Here is a 27,384-nt window from a genome sequence, read left to right on the forward strand (position 1 = left end):
TGATTTATGTGGCCTTCAAAGAGCTGGCTCATGATTCACTTCTTTTTTTCATCTTTTGACATTTCTCCCTTACACTTTTATATTCCAATCAAAATGAACTACTTTTAGTTTCCTGAAGGCTTACTCGCTTTCATTCTAATCTTTGCAAAAGTTATTCCTTCCTTCACACCTTTTTATACCTAATAATTAGATAATTTCCACTTATCAATTGGGTATCTGCTCAGATGTTACTTTTGAAAGATTTCCCTGTTGCACTTTTAATTCTAAGATAACCATGCTTCTCTCCCTCCCTCAATCCTGCCTCTTTTTTCTTGCTTTCTTTTTTTCTTGTTTATATATTTACTTGAAAGAATTACAGAAAGGGAGGGAGAGAGATAGAAAGACAGAGAGAGAGATCCTTCATCCCCTGGTTTACTCCCCAAATGCATGCCATGGATGTCATGGCCTGAGCTGGGCTGTTCTGAAGTCAGGAACTAGGACCATCTTCCAGATCTCCCATATGGGTGCAGAGACCCACGTCCTTGAGCCATCCTCTACTAAATTCTCAGGCCACAAACAGGGAGCTGGTTTAAAAGTGGAGCAGCCAGGACTCAAAATCGTGCCCACGTGGGATGCCAGTGCTGTGGGTGGATGAATAGCCCACCATGTCATTGCACTGGCATCCACTTTTTTTTTAAGATTTGTTCATTTTTATTTAAGAGGCAGATATACAGGGTTGGAGAAAGGAGGAGGAAGAGAGAGAGAGAAATATTTTCTATTAAATTGCTCCCAAAATGGCTGCAATAGCCAGAGCCAATCTTTTTTTTTTTTTTAAGATTTATTTATTTTATTGGAAAGGCATATATGTAGAAAGGAGGAGAGACAGAGAGGAAGATCTTCTGTCTGATGGGTAACTCCCCAAGTGACCACAACAGCTGGAGCTTAGCCAATCTGAAGCCAGGAGCCAGGAGCTTCTTCCGGGTCTCCCACGCAGGTGCAGAGTCCCAAGGGCTTTGGGCCGTCCTCGGCTACTTTCCCAGGTCACCATCAAGGAGCTGGATGGGAAGTGGAGCAGCTGGGATTAGAACCGGCGTCCATATGGGATCCTGGTGCATTCAAGGCGAGGACTTTAAGTGCTACACTATCACACTAGGCCCGCCAGAGCCAATCTTAAGCCAGAAGTTTCTTCTGGGTCTCCATACAGGTGAAGGGACCTGAGCACCTGAGCCATCCTCTGCTTTCTCAGTCCACAGGCAGGGAACGGAATCAGAAGTGGAGCAGCTGATGCTTGAACTGATGCTCATAAGGGATGCTGGTGCTGCAGGTAGAGGATTAGTTTGCTAAATGACTGTGCCAGGTACCTATCCCCATTTTCTTTATAAAGTCATCAGTTGATGAACATTTGGGTTGATTCTGTATCTTAGCTATTGTTAATTCAGCTTTGCTGAAAATGGGGATACAAATAACTTGTTCATATCCTGATCTCACGTCCTTTAGGCAAATTCCTAGGAATGGGATTGCTGAATCATATGATAGATCAATTTTCAGATTTCTGAAGGATCATAGTGTCTTCTGTACTGGTTAGATATATATTTAACATTGAGCAGCTGAGGGTTTTTCCTGGTCAGGTAATTAGTATATTCTTTACTATATTATGCCTGGGTGAGTCAGAGTGTTTCCTGTTTTATACTTACAGATTTCTCAGCTGCATAGTGACCAGTAGATGGCAGAAAAACCAATGTGTAAGGAACACTATATTGTGCTTTCCAAAAGGAAATCTGTATAGAGTGCCCCGTCCTCTGCCAAAGACTCATTCATTTCGTTTGAAAGGCACTCACAAAAGAGAAAGACACACACACAGATTAAGGGAGAAAAATATCTTTCATCAGCAAGGTAATTCCTTAAATGACCACAATGACTGGGTCTGGGCTAGGCCGAAGCTGGGGCCAGGAGTTTCATCTGGATCTCCCAGATGGCAGGGACCCAAATACTTAGTTCATCTTCTACTGCCTTCCCTGGTACACCATCAAGGAGCTGGATCAGAATTGGAGCATCCATGACTCAGATCAGCATCTGTGTGGGATGCTGGCTCTGCAGGTGGTAGCTTTCACCCACGGCATTACCATGCTAGTCCCAAGGACTGTTGTTTGCTTCCAAATTTCTTTGGAAAACAAAATTCAAATTAAAAGAGGTATGACTTGATAACAGGCACTTTTTTTTTTTTCATAGAATCATTGCTACAATGTGTGCCAGAACCTGACCTTCACCTTTGAAATCTTATATTACTATATTGCCATGCCACGGAGCTCTATGACTTATTCATCTTGTATAACTGAAATTTTGTTGCTTTGACAAATTTCCACTGCTTTACCTTTTCGTTAGTGCAGGAAATTGCTGTTCCACTCTGCTTCTGGGAGTTTTGAGCATTTCACATTCATCATATATGTGGTGTGTGTCCTGTGTCCTGGCTTGTGTGTTCTCCTGCAGATGGCAGAATTTCCTTCAATTTTTAAGATTGGAGAATATTCCACAGAATGCATGTTCCACATTAAAAACTCTATCCCCCCATTTGTGGATATTTGAATGGCTTCTTTGTCTTAACTGCTGTAAATAATGCTGTAGTGAATATGGGATTGCCAGCATGTATTCAATATCCTGATTTTAACTTTTTAAAAAATATATATACCTAGGAATGAGATCATGAGATCATGAGATCATATAACAGTTTTGTTTTTAAGATTTTGAGAAACCCCCCCCTGGGCTGTAGGCTACTACCTAGGTTCCGTTGTACCTAGGCAAGTATTACACTGCTGAGAGAAAGGCAGCTGATAGCTGGCAGGCATGCTGGACTTTGTTAATGCCAACTTTGTATTAACTATACCAGTATGCCAGCATAGTTGCTTCTTCTTTTTTTTTTAAAGGTATGTGGATAAGGTGGGGAACTCCAGCCTGGGACATACCACTCTGGACCCCAGGCAAGGGAGAGGAAGCTGCAGATTGCCTGGGGAAGGAGGTCTGGAGATGTGTTGCAGTGGGAATGGCTGAGACATGTTTGATAGGGAAGGAATGGCTTCTGGAGTCTTCCACAGACCTGGCTACTGCACTCACAGTTAGCCAAGGGAGCTGAGTAGGAGTGGTTTAGAGGAGGGAAAATGGAGTTCATGTCTGGGTCAGGCCAAGGCACCCACCCACATGGGAGACTGGGCTGGGCCTAATAGCATCACCTACCTGGTGTACCTATTGGTGCACACAAAAGCTGGAGGCCATGCCTGACTGGGCTGGGTCACAGTACCCACATACAAGTATCGGTGCAGAGGGTGGGCCACATCGAGTTGGGTCACAGCACCCACCAGAATGTGAGAGAACCAGATCTGGGGTAGATTCTGTAGGGGACTTGTGGGCTTGCCTCTGTATCACTGTAGCACCCATTGGTTTGCTTGGAGAGTTGGGGGGTGGTGATGGCCAATCTGGACCACAGAACTCATCTGACAGGAACCCATCTAACACTCACAGGAGCCAGGCACAAGTGAGAGACAGAATAAGGTACAGACCAAACCTGCTTGGACCATAACAATTTCCAGTTCAAAAGATGGCTGGGGGTGGCTCAGGCTGGGCTAGGCTGCTGCATCTGCCATTGAGAGTTGGCTTTGGAGCAGGTCTCGATGAGCCAGGCTGTACCACCTACTGGTGAATGCTGAGACTGGGGGCCGGCCATCTCAGACTGGTCCACTGTACCGCTGGCATGTGCAAGACCAGGGCTGGGATCAGGGCTGGCAGGGGAACTTTAAGGCCCTCTTGCAGGGCTGCAGCTTCCATTGGTGAACATGAGAGGTCAGGATGTGGGAGCAGATCAATCTGCGGGTGAACTGAGCTGCTGTACCCGCTGGCACACAGGAGAGCCAGAATGGGTATGGACTAGCTGGGCTAGGCTGCAACATCAGTGCACAAGTGCTGGGACTGTATGTGAGTCATGTCAGGCTAGACTGCAGTGCCCCCTGGCAGGCTCAAGATCCAGGACTGAGAACATGCCTGCCAGGGGAACAGTGAACAGTTTCCTGGTAGGCTATACCTATTGCAGGTGAGCACAAGAACCAGGTCTGGGGGTGGGCCAGGCTGGACAAGCTGGCGGCACCTGTCTGCATACACAAGAGCCAGGTTTGGGGTGGGTTGGGCTGAGATAAGTCACAGCACACACGTGTGTGCATGAGAACCACATGGGATATGGGCCGGGCCAGGTTAGGCTGCAGCAGAGGTATGCAAAAATGGGCTGGGGGTCAGCTTGGTAGAGATTTTTGGGGGTCACCCTGACTAGGCTGCAGCACTTGCTGGTATGCACAAGGACGGGGTCTGTGGCAGGCTGGGTAGGCTCAACCGTAGGACTCAGTTTGTATGAGAGATGGGGCTGGGGTGGAACTGACCAGGCAGCTGCATCCACTGTTGTATTCATTGGCTGGTGTAGGTGACAGACTACATCTGACTCTGTACTAGCTGGCACACACAGAGTCAAGTTGGAGCTCATCACAGGCAATGTTTGTTGGGGGACTCTCCAACTAGACTGCAGGAGCAAATCTTGGTGACAGAAAAAGTCACAGAATGTGTGGTCCAACCATGGGATGCACGTGTCAGGACTGGGCCTCCTCAGCTGCTGATGCCTATGTAGTGGACAGCATGCCCAGATGCACACAGAAGACATGACAGTCAGCTCATCTAGGCTGGCAAGGGACACCAGTGTCCTCATCAGAGGATGGAATGCAGAACAGGTTAGACAGCTCTCCCAGCCAAGCACTGCAGCATGTTGTTCTTGGGTCTGTGGATGCACTAAGGTGGATTTTGTCATCCAGAAGATCTTAGAAAGATTCTCTCAACCCTGGAGAAATGAAACCACTGCTCAGAACTATCAAAGCCACTCAAGTAACATCGTCGGAACACTCTTCTCCACATCAGGATTTCTAAGGTGTCATCAAACGACCACCCCCATCTCCAGGTACTGATACAGTTTGACAGTAAGGAATAGCCCCCTTCCCCTGCTCTTTTGTGGACATAGGAGAACAAACAAACAAACAAACTCAAAATTCATGTCCCACCCACCTTCCTCAGTATCTGACCCTAACTGGAGGCCCACATGGTATGCCTCCCTCTCAATTGTGTAATCAATAGTAAAAATAAAATCAATTAAATAAAAAAGTAAGTTATCCATAAGAATATAGACTTTGATGAGAATGACAAAAATTTTAAAGATAACCAGAAACCTATCCATAGTCATATTTGAAAGATGGAAAACACAGTGACAAAAATACGTGCTCAGAACTTCCCAGGAATCCAGGAACTTCTTCCAGGTCTCCCACACGGGTGCAGGGTCCCAAAGCCTTGGGCCGTCCTCGACTGCTTTCCCAGGCCACAAGCAGGGAGCTGGATGGGAAGTGGAGCTGCTGGGACTAGAACCGGTGCCCATATGGGATCCCGGGCATGTTCAATGTGCTATGGCCCTTATGTAAACAGTTACATTTAATCCTTGTGACATTCTTACAAGACATAATTATGATCATCTTAAAGTGTCAGACTTTAAGCATTTAAGTGTTAACATTTCTTAAATTGCACAGTAAAAAATGATGTGAGAATCTCTAGGTTGAAGGAACAGTCAAGAAAAGGAGCCACGGTGATATACATTAGAATAAAATGAGTGGCCTAACTAGAGCTGAGGGTTTATATTAAGAAGTGGTAGGAAAAGCTAGTTTTAGTGGTAACATATTATGGAATATGTTGAATGCTAGGCAAAATGATTTAAATATATTAACTTCAAGGAGCAGAGAGGAATATGGGTTAAAATGGTAGTGAAGTTGGAAAAAACCATTATTTTTTTTTAAAGATTTATTTATTTATATTAGAACGGAAGATTTACAGGGAGAAGGAGAGACAAAGATCTTCTATCTGCTGGTTCTCTCCTCTAATGATCACAATAGCCAGAGATGAGCCAATCCAAAGTCAGGAGCCAGGAGCTTCTTCCAGGTCTCCCATGCTGGTGCAGAGTCCCTAGGCTTTGGGCCATCCTCTGCCACATCATGGAGCTGGATGGCAAGTGGAGTGGCCATGACACGAACCGGTGCCCATATGGAATGCTGATACTTGCAGGCAGAGGATTAGCCAATTGAGCTATAGTGTTGTCTCAGAAATTCCATCATTTTTACACATTTCTGATCACTTCAATTTATAATAATTGCATATGTATAGTAAAAAATTGAGGTAAAATATTAAAAACACAATCTGAGGACATACAATATGCAGAATATTGCATGTTGACACCTATTATGCAAAGGCTACCAGGAACCCAACTGCAGTTGAATAAAGCAGGGTTTGTTGTCTTGTTGCAACAATGGAGGATATTGTAATGATGGGTCATTTCAGCAGGAGGGAATCTCATATAGTAATGACAGCTTTTTATCACAATCAGGATAGCTTTAAGAAAACTTCACTGGGTGTTGAAGACAAGTGCAAGAGTTAAGGAGTCAATACGAAAAAATGCATTCGGTCTATACATATTTTCTGTTAAAATTTGTGTAACTACTTAATAATTCGGACTGAGACATGAAGATCATTGAAAGAACTAGAATCTGGAAGTAAGGCATACATTTGGCTCATGATTTTTGACAAGCTCTCATTCCAAACAGGACGTTTCTCAGGGCAACTTTCATGTCTTTATTACGAAGACTATAGATCAGGGGGTTAAAAAGAGGAGTCATTACTGAATACACCAGTGTGAGAACCTTCTGCATCAAAGTTGGGATGCCATACGTAGGACTCACATACATCACCATGACTGTTCCATAGAAAAGACACACCACAACTAAGTGACAACCACAGGTAGAAAAGGCCTTTCGCCGGCCAGCTGCGGAAGGTACGCGAAAAACAGCTCTGAGCAAGAGGACGTAGGAACGCAGAATGTACAGAACAGTGCAAAAGAGGACAAGGGAGCTCTGTGTGTAGAAAACAGATTCAGTAATTGGAGCTGGAGCGCAAGACAGAGCCATCAGTGGATCCATGTCACACAGGAAGTGATCAATGACATTCGGACCACAGAAGGGGAGTTGGGAGATAAAGAAAATGGGAATTGGGTACCCAAGGAATCCAATGAGCCAGCAGAAAGACACCAGCAGACCACAGAGCCTCCCGGTCATAATGGTGGGGTAGTGCAGTGGGCGGCAGATGGCCAGGTATCGATCATAAGCCATTACTGCTAAGAAGAGACATTCAGTTGTGCCCAGTGAAAAGAAGAAATAGAACTGGAGGAAGCACCTGGAAAATGAGATGGCCTTGGTCTCAGAGAGGATGTTGGCTAGCATGTTGGGGACCGTGGAGGAAACATACCAGATCTCCAGGAAGGCAAAATTTCCCAGCAGAAAGTACATAGGAGTATGCAGGCGTGCGTCCCACCTCACTGCACAGATGATAGCTCCATTTCCCAGCAGTGTCAGGACGTAAATCACCACAAGCAATGAGAAGAGGAAAATCTGTGTCTTCCAGTCACCAGGGAATCCCAGGAGAACAAACTCGGTCACAAGGTGTGTTGCTGACCTGTTCACGGGTCTTAAATTAATGAGTGAGAGAGAGTGAGTATAACCCAGATTTTTTTTCACTCTCTGCATATCTCAAGAATCTCATTGTGAAGGGAACTTGTGTTATATGGAAGAAAAGTGAGATGTTCTCAGACCATGTGGGAATAAATCCTACCAACTCTTGAGCAGATTATGATTCTAAATTGCAATATTGTTTTGGTAGTATGCAGTGCAATTGGAATTTTCTATACCGAGTATAGACTGATTAATTTGCTTTGTCCAAAAGAAAACATTTTCAGTTTTTTAGATGTTTTGCAGAGTTGGTAATAGATTGTTGTGCATCACATTGTTCATTTTTTAAAAAAAGACGTGTAAATGGTCTCTAAAAGTTCTCGAAAAACACATACTACAAAATAACTCTTTGTGAATTCTTATTTTGCACAAAGATAAGTTAATTTTTAACTTTCATTTATAATCTTTCTATTTTTAAATGCATATTTTATGATGTCCTGTATCTTGAAGACAGCTGGTGTGAGGTTTGATTAAAACTTTGACAACACACAGTAAGTCAGGTGCTCTGCCACATGGTGGAAAAGATGAAATCAGGTTACTAGCCTTTCAGAGTAGCTCAACTAACTGAATTGTCAAATATAAATATCCCTAAGATATGGGCCTGTTGCTAATGCTTACTGTTTTCTTTAAGGATTTTCTTTATAAATCTCAGTGATCACATCTGAGTGAAGCATAAGCAATCCTCAATACATCAAACACCTTCAAAGAACAGGCAGGAATATTATTTTTAAACTATCTCTAATTGTGCTTATTTTTGTATTTTATGACGATATACAAAAGTAACTATCTCACTTTTATTCCTTTAATTTTTAAAATAACAGTTTTAATGAGATAAAAGATCCTATAAAGTTCACCTGTTAAAATACATACAATTTAGTAGTATTGGACATATTTTTAGTGTATAGCACAGCCCTTATCACTTACTTCCAAAAAAGGCACTAGGTAAAATTAAGTTTATTTTCAATTCCTTGTTATCTGTGCTAGTAAAATCTTAAATGTCGGTGCTGCAGGCAGAGGACTAATTTGCTATGCCACCATGCCAGGCCTTTGATGTTGATTATACAAGAGACTTAGGGAGGGGACATGATTTTTCATCAAATGCCTGTGTACTGTATTCACTAACATATGTGACTTTTATGCTAATGCAAAGTACTTCAAATAGTCTATGAGAAATGGATTGTAATGATAAGTTCAGGAGCTGGAGTTTTGGTGTAGCTGGTGAGGCTGCCACCTGTGATGCCAGCATCCCAGCCTGCCCATTGTGGCTATCTGGGGAGTGAACCACCAGATGGAAAATATCTTCCTCTGTAATCTGATTTAAAAATATTTAAAAAGGTCAACTTATTTGCATGCAAAAATCTGAAATTCATGCATAGCTTTTTCATAATATGCATTTTCACAAAGTTTTTGAAGACATCTTGCATATGTGGGTTTTAAAAGATTTTTTTTTAAATGCCAAAATAAATTTATGTTTCAATTACATTGTACCTGGACTTTTGGAATTATCTCTGTCCTATGTTGTCTCCTCTGAGCCTTCCCAGAGATACAGTGACTCACTGGATTTCGAAGATAAAAGATACTCTCTTAACATACACAGACATGGTAGTCACCAGGACCTTCAGGACTTGTCTCTCAGGTTGGTGGTCTGCTAGCTCAGCCTGGAGGGAGTGATGGGAACAGGGGAGTTGAACATGTCCTTGGTACCGAGCAGCTCCTCCCTGGTGCTGATGAGGTAGACTCCGGGCCAGTGCTTGGATGGGGTTTAATGCACTTCATCACTTCACCAGTCCCCAGAGACTTGTTTCCTAGCAGTTGGCTTGGACATTTAACGTGTAAATTGATGATGAATCTGTTTCCTCTTGGGGATCCTGTAAAACTCTATCTCCCCCGAAGTAGGATTATTGGCTTCCCTGAGGTTGCCCTGGAGTGCATTTTCTTGTCATCCCTCAGGACTCAACCAGAATCTACTGTATTAGTTTCCAAATATATTAACTCTGGAATGCTGGTTAGTGTTAAAGAAACAGAGAAGTGGGAACTCTGTGGGGTGTGTGCGTGAGAGAGAGAGAGAGAGAGAAAGAGAGAGAGAGATTTCAGGAGATTTCACGCTGCAGGGCTTGTGTTCTATTAAGGAATCACTCTCTGTAGGGATGGGTGGATGAGATGAATGATAGTTTTATTGATGTCTTTAATTCTGAAATGTAAAGATATTTGTAAACAAATCTTTCTCTAGCTTAAACGAAATGCATCAACATGGAGAAAATGAAGTGCATTTTGTTGATTATTTAAATTAAAAATTAAAGCAATTAGGGCCCAGTGTGATGGCTCAATGGCTAAATCCTCCTCTTGCAAGTGCCAGGATTCCATATGGGTACCAGTTCATGTCCTGGTTGCTCCACTTCTCATCCAGTTCCCTACTTATGGCCTGGGAAAGCAATAGAGGATGACTTAAAGCGTTTGGACTGTGCACCCATGTGGGAGACACAAAACAAGATCCTGGCCTCAGAGTAGCTCAGCTCTGGCCATTGTTGCCATTTGGGAAGTAAACCAGCGGATGGAAGGTCTTTCTCTCTGAGACTCCTTTTCTCTGTAAATGCTGATCTACTTTTCCAATAAAAACAAATAAATCTTAAAAAAGGAATTATAGCAATGAAACTTTCTTGGTGTCTTTCACTGTAGTGACCAGATGGTTGTTTCTGGCTAAGAATTGCCTTGATTGAGCTGATAATAATTAGATGACATGAAAGAATCCCAAGACTATTAATTGAGGTGAATTTTAAAATCAAATAATTGAGTCAGATTGTTCGTTTCTACTTTGATTTCATTTTCTAAACATGGGGAATTTGAAACCACTTCAAATGTGAGGATTAATGTGACTTAAATTAAGAAAAAAGTTATTTGGGTCCCGGCGTGGTAACCTAGCAGTTAATGTCCTCGCCTTGCATGCACCGGGATCCCATTTGGGCCCCAGTTCATGTCCCGATGGCCCCGCTTCCCATCCAGCTCCCTGCTTGTGGCCTGGGAAAGCAGTCGAGGATAGCCCAAAGCTTTGGGGCCCTGCACCCGCACAGGAGACCTGGAAGAGGCTCCTGGTTTTCGGATCAGCGCAGCTCCAACCATTGCGATCACTTGGGGAGTGAATGAATGAATGAATTTCCAACAAAATAAATACATCTTTAAAATTTTTATTTGAAAGGGAGAGAAAGAAGGAGAGGGAGACCTTTATGATCCATTGGTTGGGTCACTCCTCAAATGTCAGGCTACCTGTAGGAGTGGGTGGCAGGGATGAAAGTGCTTTAGAATTTTCCACTGGTCTGAAGGTTGGCAGGAGCTGGAAATTGGGATTGGGGGCAGAGCAGGGACTTGAACTCAGGTACTTCAGTATGGGCTGCAGGTATGTTAAGAAGTGTCTCAATTGCTTCCCAAATACCCACCTTGAGCTGCAATTTTGTATTTTGTTTTCTTCAATAGTGTTTTTTTTTTGTTTGTTTAAGAAATAGTATTTATTTAAGAAAATTAAATCGTGCTTGGAATGGTGAGATTGGCAGCAATTCATAACTGTTGAATTATCAAAACCACTTGAGCACGACCCTCGGAACATGCCCCACATCGGGGACCTGGGATGGGAGGGAAACTGGATAGGGCTTCTCCCTTTATCTCCCATCTTACCCCAAATACAGAAAAAAAGAATGTGTGGAAGCAGTAGTCTTACCCACTTTCCTATAGCCATTGAACCTTTGTGCTCTAATTGACTCTGTAAAGATTGTAAAAAACAAACAAACAAACAAACAACAACAAAAAACAAAGAAAGAAAAGGCCAAAGATCTTAACATTATCAAAAAAATTTTCACACTTAATTCAAAGTTTTATTTACTTATTTATTTATTTACTTATTTGAAAGTCAAATACACAGAGAGGAGAGACAAAGATCTTCCGTCCATTGGTTCACTCCCCAAGTGGCCACAAGAGTTGGAGCTGAGCCGATCTGAAGCCAGGAGCCAGGAACTTCTTCCAGGTCTCCCACGTAGGTATAGGGTTCCAAGGCTTTGGGCTGTCCTTGACTGCATTCCCAGGCCACAAGCTGGATGGGAAGTGAGGCTGATGGGACATGAAATGGCATCCAATATGGGATCTCAGCACATGCAAGGCAAGGACTTTTAGCTGCTAGGCTACCGTGCTGGCCCTGCACCTAATTCAGAAAAATGATAAATGTATTTTAAATGTCTGATTCCAAGAAACTGATCTTCTGTTTATTCTTTGAAATTTTGGATTTCTTCTTAGTCTTCTCTTATTTTACTTCTTTAAAGTGTATCTTATGAAGACGTGACAGGGATGAATCAAGGAGAAAATTTTTATTGTTAATTACTAGTGCAATTTGTAAGTGAAGCTGATATTTAATAACCTCATGCCAGGAGTTCTAAAATATTCTAATCTTATTCTAATATTCTAATCTCACCTCCACTTCCTGGAGCCTCTTCTGAACAGGTTCCCAGCCTTGCATCTGTCACCCAGCTTATCTTGTTGGATGCATTCCGAAAGAGAGAGAGAGGAAGAGTTGGTTTACTTCCCAACTTGACTCATATCACTTAACAAATTTGTGTGCATAGAGACGGCACAATAAAAAAGTCAAAAATTTCCTGGAAGCAGATATTAAGATTCTGCAATCATCTTTACACTGTGTTGGGAGTTAATCTGCTTCACTGAGCACAATTCTGACAGTAGAATCTCAGCACAACATGGTCAGCTACATATGAGTTTTGCCTTGCATAAAAGGACTGTGATGGCTACGATGAGTCTTCCACTTACAGAAAGAAATTCATTGGGTTACAGAAGATGTATTCATGAGGTTTGAGAAGCTCTCATTCTAAAAAAGACATGCTGGAGGGCACATTTCATATCCTTGTTGCGCAGGCTATAGATGAAGGGGTTTAAGACTGGCGTCAGCACAGCATATATCAATGTGATGATCTTATGCATAGAAACTGAGTTGCCGGATGTGGGACTCACATACATCACCATTATGGTTCCATAGAAAAGAGACACCACGACCAAGTGAGATCCACAGGTAGAGAAGGCCTTTCGCCGTCCAGCTGCAGAAGGAACACGAAGCACTGCCCTGAGCACCAGGGCGTAGGACCCGAGGATGTACAAAGCAGTGAGAATGATAATAAGAGAACTCACAGTGTGAAATGCACGTTCTATGATGGGCGCAGGACTACAGGACAAAGCCATCAGCGGTTCCACGTCACATAGAAAGTGATCAATGATGTTGGGACCACAGAAGGGTAGTTGAGAAATAAAGAAAATAGAAACGGAATGTCCAAGGAAACCAACAAACCAACAAAGAGACACCAAAACGCCACAGATCCGGCCAGTCATGACGGTGGGGTAGTGCAGTGGGCGGCAGATGGCTAGGTACCGATCGTAAGCCATCACACAGAGGAAAAAGCATTCAGTTGTGCCCAGGGAAAAGAAGAAATAAAATTGGGTGAAGCATCCAGAGAAGGAGATGGTCTTAGTTTTGGAGAGAAAATTGACCAACATGTTGGGAACTGTGCAGGTCACATACCAGATCTCTAGGAAGGAGAAGTTGGCCAGGAGTATATACATCGGGGTGTGGAGTCGGTGGTCCCACCTAACGGCACAAATAATGGCCATATTCCCAGTCACAGTCAGGATATAGATCAAGAAAATAATGAAGAAAAGGATGGTCTGCATTTTCCAGGGCCCAGGAAAGCCCAGCATGACAAAGTGTGTCACAGTAGATTTACTTGATTTATTCATGATGCCCAGGCTGTGGAGAGAAGACAGGTGGATAATTAGAATTTACTTGGCTGTTGAGGCACCTTTAAAGTTTTCTGGAAGGGAGATGGACTCATCGAAGCAGATAAATGGATATTCTAAAATAAGTCTCGAACAAATCCTGCAGTGTCCTGAATGAGCCCTCAAAATTCCTGGTTATAAATCCTAGGCTGAACTTTCTGTGGCCATGGGCAAAAGTCAGTCAAATTTTATCTTCTTCTAGAGTAAAGAAATTTTCAAGTAGAGGTTTGTTTTATATCTAATTTGTTTTATGAAAGCTGTTCCAATGTAGCAATTATTTAGTGTTACCAACTTAAATTGTAGATATACATGCCATCATTTTTGATAGGTTAGAAGCTGAGAAGGCCACCCCCCTTCCCTGATTTTAATGGCTGGTACCTTGCTAGTATTTTGGATTCTTTCTTTCCTGAGTGATTTCCATTAGGAGAAGTAATTTTCTATCAATTTTTATAGAGACATAAGGATATTCAGATTATAAAATTATTTCTATCTTTGTGTTTAGTTACTTAAGGACCTTTATGCTGCATCACTGCTTGTATATAATTTGACATTTGAGTCTTGTAGCAATAAAAAGCCATGATTCTGTCATACTTTGTATGCCAATTTATTATACCTCACCTATATTTGCTTTTATTTTATATTTTATTTAAAAATTATTTATTTTAATTGGGAAGTTGTATTTACAGAGAGAAGGAGAGACAGAGAGAAAGATCTTCCATCCCCTGGGGCACTCCTCAAGTAGCTACAATGACCAAAGCTGAGCTGATCTGAAGCTGATCTGAAGCTAGGAGCCAGGAGCTTCTTCCTGGTTTCCCGCATGGGTGTAAGGTCCCATGGCTTTGGTCTGTCTTCCTTCTTTTAGAAATGCTCTCTCTCTAGCTTGTACAGAGGAGAAGCTGGCTGGACAAGCAGAGAAGAAGGAGACCCCAAAGAAATTTATTTTGGTTTTAGTTGCACTTAATAGAGCTATCTCCATACTACTTTGACTGAAATTTCTACAAACACAGTCACAACATTGTTGGTCCTTTAAATACTTCTGGGGAAGGGGGAAGGCCTGTAGATGGCTCTTCCAGCTTTTAGTGACTTCATTTTGGATGGTGTCAGTCCTGTGGTGATCCAAACAGTCCAGTGGAATTTTTCCCCTTTTAGTTCTTGAGCTGAAATGGAAGTCGTTATTCTTTGAGACTTAGCTTCTTAGATGCATTGAATGGACAAATGCATAGGTGAGTAGACCCACCTGTGACTTACAGCCAGCTGTGTCCATCACAGGATGTATCCCTTGCAGGAAGGGTTTCTTCTCCAGTGGCTCCAGTATGGAAGTCCTGGATGAGAACTGTTTATACGGCTCATTTCACTTCTCTCGTACCCGAAGAGTCCAGTGGCTTGCTTCTCACTGAGTGTCTAGAAACCTTGTGTTGGTTCTTATTGATGCTTCATTTTAGTCTTTGTTGAAATGCTCAGCTCTCTCTTCATGTGTGCTACAACTTCCCATGTTGTCTCTGGGGGTTTCATTGATGTTTTGATAAATGGAACTTCAGGGATTATTTTTTAAAAATGTGCCAAATTAAGTCCTGGGAGACCTCATATTCTCTGTAAATTTGATTTTTCATATTGGGTAGTGAGTTTGTGCTATGGGATACAAAGGGCCGTTTTACTTAGATACCTTTGGATTGTAAAAATACACATGTCTGTGGATTGGGAATTATATCGTGTGGTAATTTTTAAGATTAAACTTTGAGTATCAAAGAAATATCATCTACAGTTGCCCATGCCATCTTGAGCAGAGTTGCCAAGCATGTGGAGGGAGGACTTGGAAACACTTCAGCACTGGCTCTGTCAGGCCCCTTCCCTCATGCTTCTAATTGTATTGGGAAGTGAACAACACTAGAAGGGCATGCTCTCATTTTCAGCAGATTGGTCCCTCCATTGATGTTCTTTCTGTTTTAGCATAGGATCTGGGTACAAAAATGGAATCTATCCTTAGCATAATCTTCTCTGAAAACTTTTCTGCCAGGACTTTGCCCAATAACTTTTTGAGAGGCACAAGTGTCTGTGTGTTTGATGTATAAACTGTAGTGTGTAAGTAAATAGATGTTCAGGGCATTGCTATTGCTTATCTAAGATGATAGTAACTTTGTCATAATAAACTTGGGAAACAAGATACCCAACTGGGTGTAAGCTTGTTTGAAGGAAAGTAAGAGAGTGATCAGTGTGAAGTATAGAGTTACACGGATCAGTGGGAAGGAAGACAGAAGGAACTGTCTAACGGGTGAGGACTTTGGATGACATGAGGTGAAGTCTTTACTTGATTTCTGTGTGACAGAAGGCAGAATCACAGAAGTATGAAGCTTACCCTGGTTTTGGTGTGAAACACAACCTCAAATGATGGAAGGTGCTTGCTAGCAGGGTTTTTTTTCTTGGTCCCTTTACTCATAATCTCTAAGGATTTTTGTTTTCTGGCTTTCTGATCACATGCAACTGATTTATTTAACCAGTTCAGGTTAAAACAAATCAAGAACATCACACAAAAAGAATCTGTATAAAAAGACTACATGTATATGTATCAACATATAATTACTCAATGAGGCCATCATGTTTAAATATTTTATTGAGCATTCATCAGTGATGAGCTGAATTGGGACTGCTAAGGAAGCAAGAACAATAATTTATCCAGTTAATTCAGAACAGAACACACTTAGTGAAGCCATTCTCTAACTTGTTATAAATAATCAGGTTAAGAAGGGACTGATTCCACATCTGTTTCAAAGATGTCTCAGTTTTGACTAACTGCTAGCTTCCAGACTTTCTTTAGGGCATCTTTCATGTCTTTGTTTCGGAGACTGTAGATAAGGGGATTTAAGAGTGGAGTGACTGCTGAGTATACCAAAGTGACGATTTTCTGCATCCCTGCTGGATTTCCTGCAGTTGGGCTCACATACATCACCATCAGGGTTCCGTAGAACAGAGAAACCACCATTAGATGGGACCCACATGTGGAGAAAGCTTTCATTCGCCCAGCACCAGAGGGGACACGAAGCACAGCCCTGAGTACCAGAGTGTAAGACACCAAGATTGAGAGGAAGGGCCCAAAGATGATAATTGAATTGAAGGTGTAGCAGATAAGCTCAGTAGAAGGAGAAGGGACACAGGCCAGTGCAAACAATGGTCCTGGGTCACACACAAAATGGTCAATGATGTTTGGTCCACAAAAGGGGAGATGGGAGATCAGGATGATGGGAACTGGATAGCAGAGAAACCCACTCACCCAGCACACACAGACCAGGGTTATACAGAACTTGCCAGTCATGATGGAGGGGTAGTGCAGTGGCCGGCAGATGGCCAGATACCGATCAAAAGCCATAACTGATAAGAAGAAACATTCTGTTGTGCCCAGTGAAAAAAAGAAGTAGAATTGGAGGAAGCAGCCAGAAAAGGAGATGGTCTTCGTTTCCGAGAGGATGTTGGCCAACATATTAGGGACAGTCGAGGAAACATACCAGAGTTCCAGAAAGGCAAAGTTTCCCAGGAGGATGTACATGGGTGTGTGGAGCCGCCTGTCCCATCTCACTGCACAGACAATAGCTCCATTCCCCAGCAGGGTTAGGAGGTAGAGGAGCAGGAGCAATGAGAAGAAGCAGCTTTGCATCTCTCCTGAACCAGGGAAACCCAGGAGGACAAACTTGGTCACAAAATACATTGTTCTGTTCTGGGATCCCAAAGCTGTTTGAAAAGGAATAGTAACCAAAGAATGAATAATAATGAACGTCTGTAGGCTTAGGTAATAATTTGCTAAAAATTGTACATACATTATCTCATTATAATACATTATCTCATTATAATAGATTATCTCATCTTTCTAATGGTCTCATTTATATACTTGAAAGGCAGAGTAACAGAGAGAAACAGGGATTTCCCATTTGCTGGTTCACTCCTCAGTGTCCACAATACCAAGATCTGGGTCCGTCAGATGCTGGGAGCCAGGAACTCCGTTTAGATCCCTGATGTGAGCACCAGGAAATAAGTCATTTGGAGCATTAACATCTTCATCACAGGTGCATTTATCGGAAGCTGAATTTGAAGGCACTCAGGGCTTGAACACAGGTTCTGTGATATGTGATATGGGTATCCGAAACTACAGCGTCACCCGTGAATTACATTGCTTACCTTTGTAATTGCCTTTGGACAACAGGGTGATGTGTATTATTTCCTCTCTTTGACTGATAAGGTTGTTGACATTCAATTGCACATCATGGCTTGGTTCTTGAGCCATCATGCTCTTGACTAATCAATTTTTGTAGGGAATAAAGCTACATGTCTTCATTTTTGTTAGAATTAATTCCTAAGCTATCATATATTGCTTCACCATCTTGTTTTCATGTACTTTAAATAGTGAGTAAAAGGGTTGTCTTTATGGTATTGGCTGAATCAAGAGTTGAGACAAGACAAGAATCTTAGATATTTTCTCATCAACCTTCTTTAAATCATTGGTTTGTGGTTGTTTGCATGTCCTAAAATTTTCAGGTCAAAATTCAGGATGTCTCATTGGGTAAGCCATCAATATTTCACATTTACAAATATATTGACTTTAAAAGTAGATTAAGAGGGCCCAGCGGCGTGGCCTAGCAGCTAAAGTCCTCGCCTTGAACGCACCAGGATCCCATATGGGCGCCGGTTCTAATCCTGGCACTCCACTTCCCATCCAGCTCTCTGCTTGTGGCCTGGGAAAGCAGTCAAGGACAGCTCAAAGTTTTGGGATCCTGCACCCATGTGGGATACCCAGAAGAAGTTCCTGGATCCTGGCTTCGGATCGGCATAGCATCAGGGAGTGAATCATCAGACGGAAGATCTTCCTCTCTGTCTCTCCTCCTCCTTGTATATCTGACTTTCCAATAAATAAATAAATCTTAAAAAAAAGTAGATTAAGAAACCATATTATTTATTTATATCACTATTAAGATACTCACTAAATTCCATGTTTATGTCATTTATAGAATCTACAGAATACAAGAGGCCTGCTTCTCAGGATTCGATCACACCTGCAGCAAACCCAAAAGAATAAATGTTTTATTGCCAAAGTAATGTTATATATTGGTATTAGCAGTATTTTTGATAATAAAATTACTTAATAACCATGATTCTTATGGATATGTAAGAGCACAGTGAGAGACAGAGAGAGAGAAAGAGAGATCTTCCATTTTTGCTGCAACAACCAAGGTTGTACCAGTTTGAAGCCCAGAGCCTAGAATTCCATCTAGATCTCTCATGTGGATGCCAGAGGCCCAAGAACTGGAGTAGTCATCCGATCCCTCCCAGGATGTACTAGTAAGAATCTGGATTAGAAGTAAAATAGCTGGGACTTGAACCAGACATCCATCCTTCCTTCCTTCCTTCCTTCCTTCCTTCCTTCCTTCCTTCCTTCCTTCCTTCCTTCCTCTTTCTTTCCCTTTTTTTCTTTTTTTTAACTCCTCCTCTCTCTCTTCCTTTTTTATTTACCCTCATTGTTTTTGTGTGTGTGACTGCTACATTTTAAAATTGATTAATATATGGAGGACACACTTCATAAATTTCATAGATATGGTTGCAAGAATAGAATATTTTACTACCTCCTTCCCCCTCCACTTTCCTTCCTTAAAAATTTTTTTTGATGGCATATTTTAAATTTACTTTACAGTCTCGGACTTGATGCTCCTTTAAACAAAGAGCTCTGTAAGGAAAAGCTGGGCTTAACCCACTGTGCCAAGTATTCTCCACAGGAACTTAAAGTCATCGGGACCAATCGAGATGGTCATCTACGTCTTGGCAGTGATGTGCATAGAGTGGGGTTCCATGTTCTGAAGCATGCTTAGCTGCGTGTTCTGGGCCAAAAAAAGATATTTATTCCAATTAGAAATAAATTAGATCAATATGTGTAGTAGATGATGATAACTACTATTATATAAAAACTATTTTGGGGGATTTGAAGGCTAGTAGTCAGAGATAAGAATGAACTTACCTTATTCAAAGACCAGGGAGTACTTGACACTGAGAGATACAGGTCTAATCCATGGTCCTTGGCATGGAAGCAGACTTCAGAAACCCTCAAGTCAGTTATTGACTTCATAATGTCTAAAACCTTGTTGAGATTATTTGTGCTGCAGTAAAATTTTCATTGTTAAAGATGGGAAACAAACTTTACATATAACTTGAAATCGTACTGCATTTATTTCCACGACCTTTGTCACCAAGGTACATTTATTCGCTGATCAAATGTAAATGTGCATTCCCTTCTTTCATCTTGCTGTTCACCTCAGGTGGCAATTAAGATGGACAGTTGGTGAAGAAGAGGATTTAAGGTCTGGGCTGTTGTTCTTGCATGGATCAAGGAAGGAGCTGGACCTCTTCCCACATCCCCAACCATTCACCCAGGGAGGAGCATTTTTAAGATTATAAATATGGGATTTTTCTTCTTTAAATTTTTTATATTTTAAAGTTAATATGCATGTAAATCTAAGGAAGAGTCCTCTGCATTTCTCTCTTAGTCTCCACTTGCTATTTGTCACTTGCCAACAACTCTGAAAATTCGACAGTATGCTTTAATTACTCCTGTTAAGAAACAATCTGTCAAAACTTCAATGACCAAATTTATAAAGTGCTGTAAGACTCACTCTGTACTCTAAGTGGAGGAAATTTAATGTCCCTCGCACCCAATACCCAAGATATCTGAACATTCTCCCACTAAGAGAGTCGTACAGACAGATCTCTGTGAGTCCTGAGGGATTCCTCAACGTGAATATATTACATAAGCATTTTTAAAGATTGTGTTAGGAAAAGAGAAGCAAAAGGTCTAACATATTTTTCCTACAAAACACAGGAATGAAGAATGAAAGGATTTGCAGGGGAATCCTCCGCTGTTAGCATCTGCCAATGGTGCATTCATAGGAATTGTGACATGCTGGGCAGGCAGACTTCCTCACCTTCTTGCTGGCAAGTCTGTCTCCTTGGAGGAAGATGTCAGAGGAACTGCAGCCTCAAGACTCTCATTACTTACACATCCTCAGAACTGAATCAGTCACGCTTAGAATTGTCTGTGGCTGCAGAGAATTGCTTCCTTTATTATTCCCGATCAAATGAAATGTGCTGTTTATATCAGTGGTTATTAAGAGTCTGCAAGTCTCTCCTGAATAGGTTTCATAGTTCCCCAGAGTGCTGGCCGGGAGGCATCTACTTCGTGCTGTCTGTGTCTCTGCATGCACCTCATTCTACCTGTATCTGTTTCCCTTTTCTCTCGTAATCTGAGTAATGAGACGTAGAAGTTAGATACATATTCAAGAGAAGCCAGGAAAGCGTCCTCTTTGTGGAGCTATCTGAACTCTGTCTCAGGACCCGATCTAAGGGAGTGTGGGTCAGAAGTGGAGGGTGTGCGGGGGTTAACCCAGAAGTGAGAGAAGGAAAATGTATGTATCTATGTGTGTGTGATCTCTCCAGTAGGGTTGCTTTACCCTTGGTTTTAAATCCATGTAAGTAATAAATACTCGATGTGTAACCAACACTTACTGTGTACCTACTATGTGTCAGACTCTGATTAAACACTGGGTGCACACAGTTGTTAGGAATCAGTGGCTGTCAAGACTTCATGGAGAAGTTCTGCTTATTTGTATGGAGAAAACATGCTTGTTTGGGGTCGAAAAATAAAACATAAGAAACAAATCCCTGTTGTATAAAATGAACTTAGGCGTGTTTAATTCTTGGTACCTAGACTGCAAGTCTATAAACACTTAAGTTAAAAAATTATTTGTGTATACATAGTTGGCTTTTATTATATTCATTTAAAGAAAATCAACTTAAACATTTTTTTCGAGGTTTTATATATTTGTTTGAAAGTTAGTTTCAGAGAGGGAGAGGTGAGGTAAGCCACTTCCATTTACTGGTTCTCTCCAAATGACTGTAATGGCTGAAGCTGGGCTAAGTCAAAGTTAGATGCCAGGAACTCCACCTGGGCCTCCATGTAGGTGGTGGGAGTCCAAGCACTTGGGATTTCTTCCAGTACCTTCCCAGACACATTAGAGGGGAGATAGACCGGAAGAAGAGCAGCCAGGATTCCACACATGTCAAGGTGGCTATCGTCAGAAAGAGAGAGAATAACACATGCAAACAAGGATGTGGAGAATGGCAATTCTTGTGCATTGCTACTGAGAATAAAAATTAGTACAGCTGTTATGCAAATTACTATGATGACTGCACAAAAAATAAGATGAAACTACAGTGAGATACAGAAATTCCACAATTGGGTGTTTGCCTAAAATATTTGAAATCAGTAAGTTAAAGAAATTGCCTGGACTCCCACATTTATTGCAGAACTATTCAAAATAGTCAAGATATAGAATCACCATCCTAGCTCTGGTGCAGTAGATGGAGAAAGATTATGATGATCTTAGAGAAGAAATAAATTTTGTCACTTCTGTCAACATGGTTGGAATTGGAGACCGTTATAATAAGTGAAACAAGCTTGACTGTGAAAGACAGATACTGCTTCAAAGATATTAAAGATGTACATGAAAATGTGTACTGGGAAAAATTGTGGAAGGATCTAAATTTTTTTTTCACCAAAATAGACCTATACAAACTTGTTACAATTTGTCTGTATAGGACATAGTTTGAGCACCAAGAGAGATAAGATAACAATTTGAGGACAGTGCTTGACCAAAACAAGAACAGCAGGTAACAAATGGCAAAATTATTAATGCTTTATGAAAAGTTTATAGGACTAATGTCCTAAAGAAAGCATCCCTTTACAAATGGATAACTCATGTTAAGAAGGGATGAGAGGAAACCTGTAGCAACAGACTATCCACATGAATTGCGTGTGTGTGTGTGGGGGGGTGGGTGGGGGGAGTTAGTCTTCAGGCTCCAACTGAAGAGAACTAACAGAGGCAAAAATAACAGCTGATATTATAGAATCTCAATCACTTCAGCTTACATCATTGTGATTGAAATACTAATGTGAGGCAAATTTTCTATCTGTTCCCCCAAAAGATCAGGTGCAGACAAGAACAGAGTTTTCAATGGAAATTGAGACAAAGATTGATTTGTTTATTTGAAAGGGAGGGTGACACAGAGATGGAGAGATGGATTCACTCTTCAGAGGTCTGCAACGGCTGGGGCTGGGTTATGCTGACCCTGGAAGCTTCATTTGCGTTTTCCATGTGGGTTTTAGAGGCCCAAGGATTTGAGCTGTCATCTCCTGATTTCCCAGGCGCATGTTCAGGGAGCTGAAACACCCAGGATTCGAACTGGTACTCTGCTATGGGATACAGGCATTGTGAGCTGTGACACAAAGCTGGCCCCTCACTGAAAGTGTTAAATAAGTGGGATCGAAACCATGCAGCGCATCCTCAGAGAACGGGAGCATGGAACATGGTCCTGAAGACAGAACACAATTAAAGCAGTGGTTTCCAGGAGGTGCAGGCGATCCAGTTAAAGCAAGATAGACCAGTTGGGTAAAGGGCAAGGCATCAACTTCTTGGGGGTGCTTGACGCATAGTAACATTTTCTTATTACAAGAGTGTTCTGAGGAACTCAGCCAAAGCTTTCAGCCGAAAAACAGGTGGGAATTCTTCCTCAGAGGGACCCCTCCCCTGTGACAATACTCACGCTTGCTGCTCTCAGCAAATAAGGAAAAGTTTCCAGGAATTAGAGCTGTTTGGATGGCTTTTTTACAATCTGGATATAGCTCTTTCCAACTTTTTGTTAATCTTAAGCAGTGTTTAGAGGGTGCCTGTTTGTCTTCAGTTGGAAGAAAAGAGATGGCTTTGGTATGATTAAATGCCATGCCTCTCAGTCCCTTAGGGACAGACTCAGTAGTTCATGTCACTCATCATTTGGGAAAGAATACTGAACTGATAGAAATTATGTTAACCAAAAAGTTTATATTTTAAAATATAATTTTCCAAATTTTTTGAAGCCCTTCTATATGTTTCACTTACTTGTATACTATAAAAAAGTTAAAATTAAAAAGTGGGGAATAGGGCCCAGCACTGTGGTCCAGTGGCTAAAGTTCTCTCTTTGAACGCACCAGGATCCCATATGCGCACTGGTTCTAATCCCAGCAGCTCCACTTCCCATCTAGTTCCCTGCTTGTGGCCTTGGAAAACAGTTGAGGATGGCCCAAAACCTTGGGACCCTGTACCCATGTGGGACATTCCTGGCTCCTGGCTTCAGATCAGCACAGCACTGGCTGTTGCAGTCACTTGGGGAGTGAATCATCGGATGGAGGATCTTTCTCTCTACCTCTCCTCCTCTCTGTATATCTGACTTTGCAATAAAAATAAATCTTTTTTTTTTTTTAAAGTGGAGACTATAATGGTGGGTATCAGAGGTTTGGGTTGAGTGGAGTAAGGGTGATGGGAAATAATTGCGTGTGAATGCAAAGTTCAAATAGATATGAAGAATATACTTTTTCTTTGAGGTATATTGCATAGCACAGTGGTTATAATAAATAATGTATTATATTTTCAAATTATTATGTTGAAAAATTTCAAATATTCTCACCAGATAAAGTTAAGCATTTGAAGTAATAAATGCATCAAATAGCTTGATTTGATTATTCCACGTTGTATCCATAAGTCATTATCATCATTTTGTTCCCTCTAAGTACATGCAACATAACTGCAAGTAGATTGGTTTAAAAGGAATGTAAATATTTAAGGGGAGGAGATTTGGAAATGACATTAGAATGAATAAAGAAGCAAATCTTATGGTGCCTTATAAACAAAATGAGAGCCTTCTCTTATTGTAAGTTGGCAAATACGGTTATAGTATGTATTATTATTTATCTAACCAGTGTGCTATGCAGTATACCTCAAAGAAAAGAAACATTCTTTCTGTCTATTTGAACTTTGCTTTCCAGGACCATAATTTCTCATCATCTCTCCCCTTAAATATTTGTATTCTTTCCAAACGAATCTACTTGCTGTTATGTGAACAAAATTCTGCCTTAGGGTCTTCTCGGTAATTTTCTTCCTTTCTCTCAAAATGGTCTTCCTTCAGTCATTACCATGCTCATTGCTTCATTTCCTTCACGTTTTTGCTGAAAAGGTGCTTTCTCTGAGTCGCTTGCCATGATCATCCTATTTGACGTTTCAGCTCTTTCTTCCACATTTCCTCTCTTCTTTTTCTAACTGTGTAGAATATCATCTTAACGCAAGCCTGGTCACTGAGGGCATTCTCCAAGATGTTATATATTTTACTCATTTCAAAAATGTCTCTACTATACTGCAAACTTTATGTGTATAGAGTTGTAAAAATCATTTATTTATTTGAGAGACAGGGGAAGTGAGAGAGGGGGAAAGCAGGCGAGAGGGACACAGAGAAGTGCTTCCGTTTCTCTGATCAATTCTCAAATGCCCTCAGTGACCAGGCTGAGTTAAGGAGATGCTGGGAGCCAGGAGCTTCACCCAGGCCTTCCACACAGCTGGCAGGGACTTCTCCCTCAGCTTAATTTCCTAGGGGTGTGCATTCACAAAAAGTGGGAGTTAAGGGTGCAGCTGGGACTGAAACCTAGGCACTTCCCAATGGGCTGTGGCTATCCCAAGAAGTATCTGCTGTAGCAAACATTTACCCCTGAATGGAGGGTTTTTCTTTTTTTTGTCATAGCATATCTCTAGTGCTTGGAAGAAACACGGTAGATGCTAAATTAATATTTATTCAATTACATAAATAATTTTTATGTGACATTAAGGTATGTGGCATTTGCATTAGGATGGCATTTTCAATGTTTCTCTGCTGTGCAAAACTTTGAATCATCAAGAATCTGAGGGGACAAGAAAATTGTTCTGTTATTCAATGCTCTAGTTCTGTTCCCATTAATCACTTAAATCTGATTCTTTATTCACTTTCTAAAAAAAAGATTATTTATTTATTTATTTATTAGAAAGCCATGGTTACACAGAGAGAGGGAGAGACAGAGAGAGAGAGCTCCCAGCTACTGAGTCACTCCACAGACGGCTCTGACAACTGGGACCTGGCCAAGTCAAAAGTAGGAGCCGGTAGCCAGGGGTACAGAGCCCCATCTGACTTTTCCACATGAGTGGCAGGGGCCCAAAGATTTGGGCTGTGTTCTGGCATCTCATATGAGCACTGGTTTGTGTCCTGGCTGCTCCACTTCTGATCCAGCTTCCTGCTGATGGCCTGGGGAAGCAGGAGAGAATGGATCAAATCTTTGGACTCCTATACCTGTATGTAAGACGCAGAAAGAAGCTCCTGGCTTCAGATTGGCTTAGTTCCAGCCATTGTGGTCATTTGGGAAGTGAACCAGTGGATGGAAGACCTCGCTTTCTCTCTCTCATGTTTCTTTATCTCTGATAAATCAAATAAAAATAAATAAATAAAAATACTCCTTTGCCTTAAGAAATGCCTCAAGTGTACCAATGATGATTCATTTAGGATAAGTGTTCTACTTTTACCTTCTATTTCAAGTTTGTAAATAATCAGAAATAACACAGCATGAAATATCACAAATAAAATGCTCTCAGACTTCATTTACTACAGTCATCCACATCAAAAATGTCACTGCAATTTGAATGTAATAAGACGCAAATTAGGTTTGGTTTTGCCCCGTGAGTTGAGGATCAAAATAATGAGGGCTTCCAACTGAGAATATATCATTTTAAAAGTGTACAATGGATGGGTAATGACAGAAAGTCAAACCTTTCCTATCTGATCTTCATCTGGACGATGGTGTACTTGGTCTCACAAGGATTCCTTTGTGCTCATTGTATCCTTAGGACTTTCTTCAATGCAGCCTTCATATCCTTATTTCGTAGGCTGTAAATCAGGGGGTTTAAGAAAGGAGTCACCACAGAATAAACCAAAGTCATAATCTTCTGAATTTCAGCTGGGTTTTCAGCAGTGGGACTCACATACATCACCAGGAGGGCCCCAAAGAACAGACACACCACTGTCAGATGTGACCCGCAGGTGGAAAAGGCCTTCTGCCTTCCAGTTGCTGAAGGGACTTTTAACACAGCTATCAGTAAAAGGGTATAGGATCCAAGGATGTAGAGAAGAGTGAGAATGATGATGAGGGAACTCAGAATATAGAAGACCATCTCAGTAACAGGAGCTGGGGCACAGGACAGAGCCATTAGCGGGTCTAAGTCACACAAGAAGTGATTGATGATGTTGGGCCCACAGAAAGGCAACTGAGAGAGTTGCACAGCAGAGCCTAAGTAACTAAGAAACCCAAACACCCAGCAAGTGGACACTAAGATATAACAGAGTCGGGGGGTCATGATGGCTGGGTAATGCAATGGGCGACAGATGGCGAGGTACCGATCGTAGGCCATAATGCAGAGGAAATATGCTTCGGTTGTCCCAAGGGAGGTGAAAAAATAGAACTGGAGGAAACAGCCAACAGAGGAGATTGTTTTTGCTTCTGAGAGGAAGTTGACTAACATTCCGGGTACAGTAGAGGTGATATACCAGATTTCAAGGAAAGCAAAGTTCCCCAGGAGAATATACATTGGGGTGTGGAGCTGCTTGTCCAACACCACAGCACAGACGATGGCCCCGTTTCCCATCGTGGTGAACATGTAGACTCCAAAGAACAATGAGAAGAAGAAGCGTTGCATCTCTTTGCAACCAGGGAACCCGAGGAGGACAAAGTGGGTCACAGTTCTTATCTCTGATCTGTTCATCAATCCCAAGCTGCAGAGAAGACAGGACACCATTACACAAGTTGTTTTCTTTCCTGAAAAGCTTGGAGGAAACTATTCAAGGTACTTCTGTTTCTGGCTTGGCAATTAGTTTGCAATACACCACTCTTTGACTTCTGGCTCTTATTTGAAAACCTCTAACTCATCAGTCATATGATCTCAAATTTCAATAAAATTAGGTTCCTAACAATAAAATTTTTACCTTACTTGGATTTTATCAGTGGATTAGACTTTAAAAGTTTTCTTCTTTTCATTTTGAAATTTTGAAAGCT

The 27,384-nt window shown here is 41.6% G+C and overlaps 4 protein-coding genes across 4 annotated transcripts; all 4 read right to left on the reverse strand.

Moving 5' to 3' along the window:
- Positions 1-6,581: 6,581 nt before the first annotated feature.
- On the reverse strand, positions 6,582-7,591 carry LOC121148863 (olfactory receptor 11H4). The gene has a single exon (XM_040969204.1). It carries the CDS (start codon positions 7,380-7,382, stop codon positions 6,612-6,614), a length of 771 nt encoding a protein of 256 aa, XP_040825138.1. The 5' UTR covers positions 7,383-7,591; the 3' UTR covers positions 6,582-6,611.
- Positions 7,592-12,437: 4,846 nt separating this feature from the next.
- On the reverse strand, positions 12,438-13,388 carry LOC121148905 (olfactory receptor 11H7-like). Its single transcript, XM_040969272.1, has one exon. It carries the CDS (start codon positions 13,380-13,382, stop codon positions 12,438-12,440), a length of 945 nt encoding a protein of 314 aa, XP_040825206.1. The 5' UTR covers positions 13,383-13,388.
- Positions 13,389-16,194: 2,806 nt separating this feature from the next.
- Positions 16,195-17,229, reverse strand: LOC121148347 (olfactory receptor 11H6). Its single transcript, XM_040968407.1, has one exon. It carries the CDS (start codon positions 17,227-17,229, stop codon positions 16,195-16,197), a length of 1,035 nt encoding a protein of 344 aa, XP_040824341.1.
- An 8,938-nt stretch (positions 17,230-26,167) lies between these two features.
- LOC121148348 (olfactory receptor 11H4-like) lies at positions 26,168-27,100 on the reverse strand. The gene has a single exon (XM_040968408.1). It carries the CDS (start codon positions 27,092-27,094, stop codon positions 26,168-26,170), a length of 927 nt encoding a protein of 308 aa, XP_040824342.1. The 5' UTR covers positions 27,095-27,100.
- Positions 27,101-27,384: the final 284 nt, after the last annotated feature.

Source organism: Ochotona curzoniae, unplaced genomic scaffold, assembly GCF_017591425.1.
Source record: "Ochotona curzoniae isolate NIBS_2020 unplaced genomic scaffold, NIBS_Ocur_1.0 scaffold_4701, whole genome shotgun sequence".
Taxonomy (NCBI): domain Eukaryota; kingdom Metazoa; phylum Chordata; class Mammalia; order Lagomorpha; family Ochotonidae; genus Ochotona; species Ochotona curzoniae.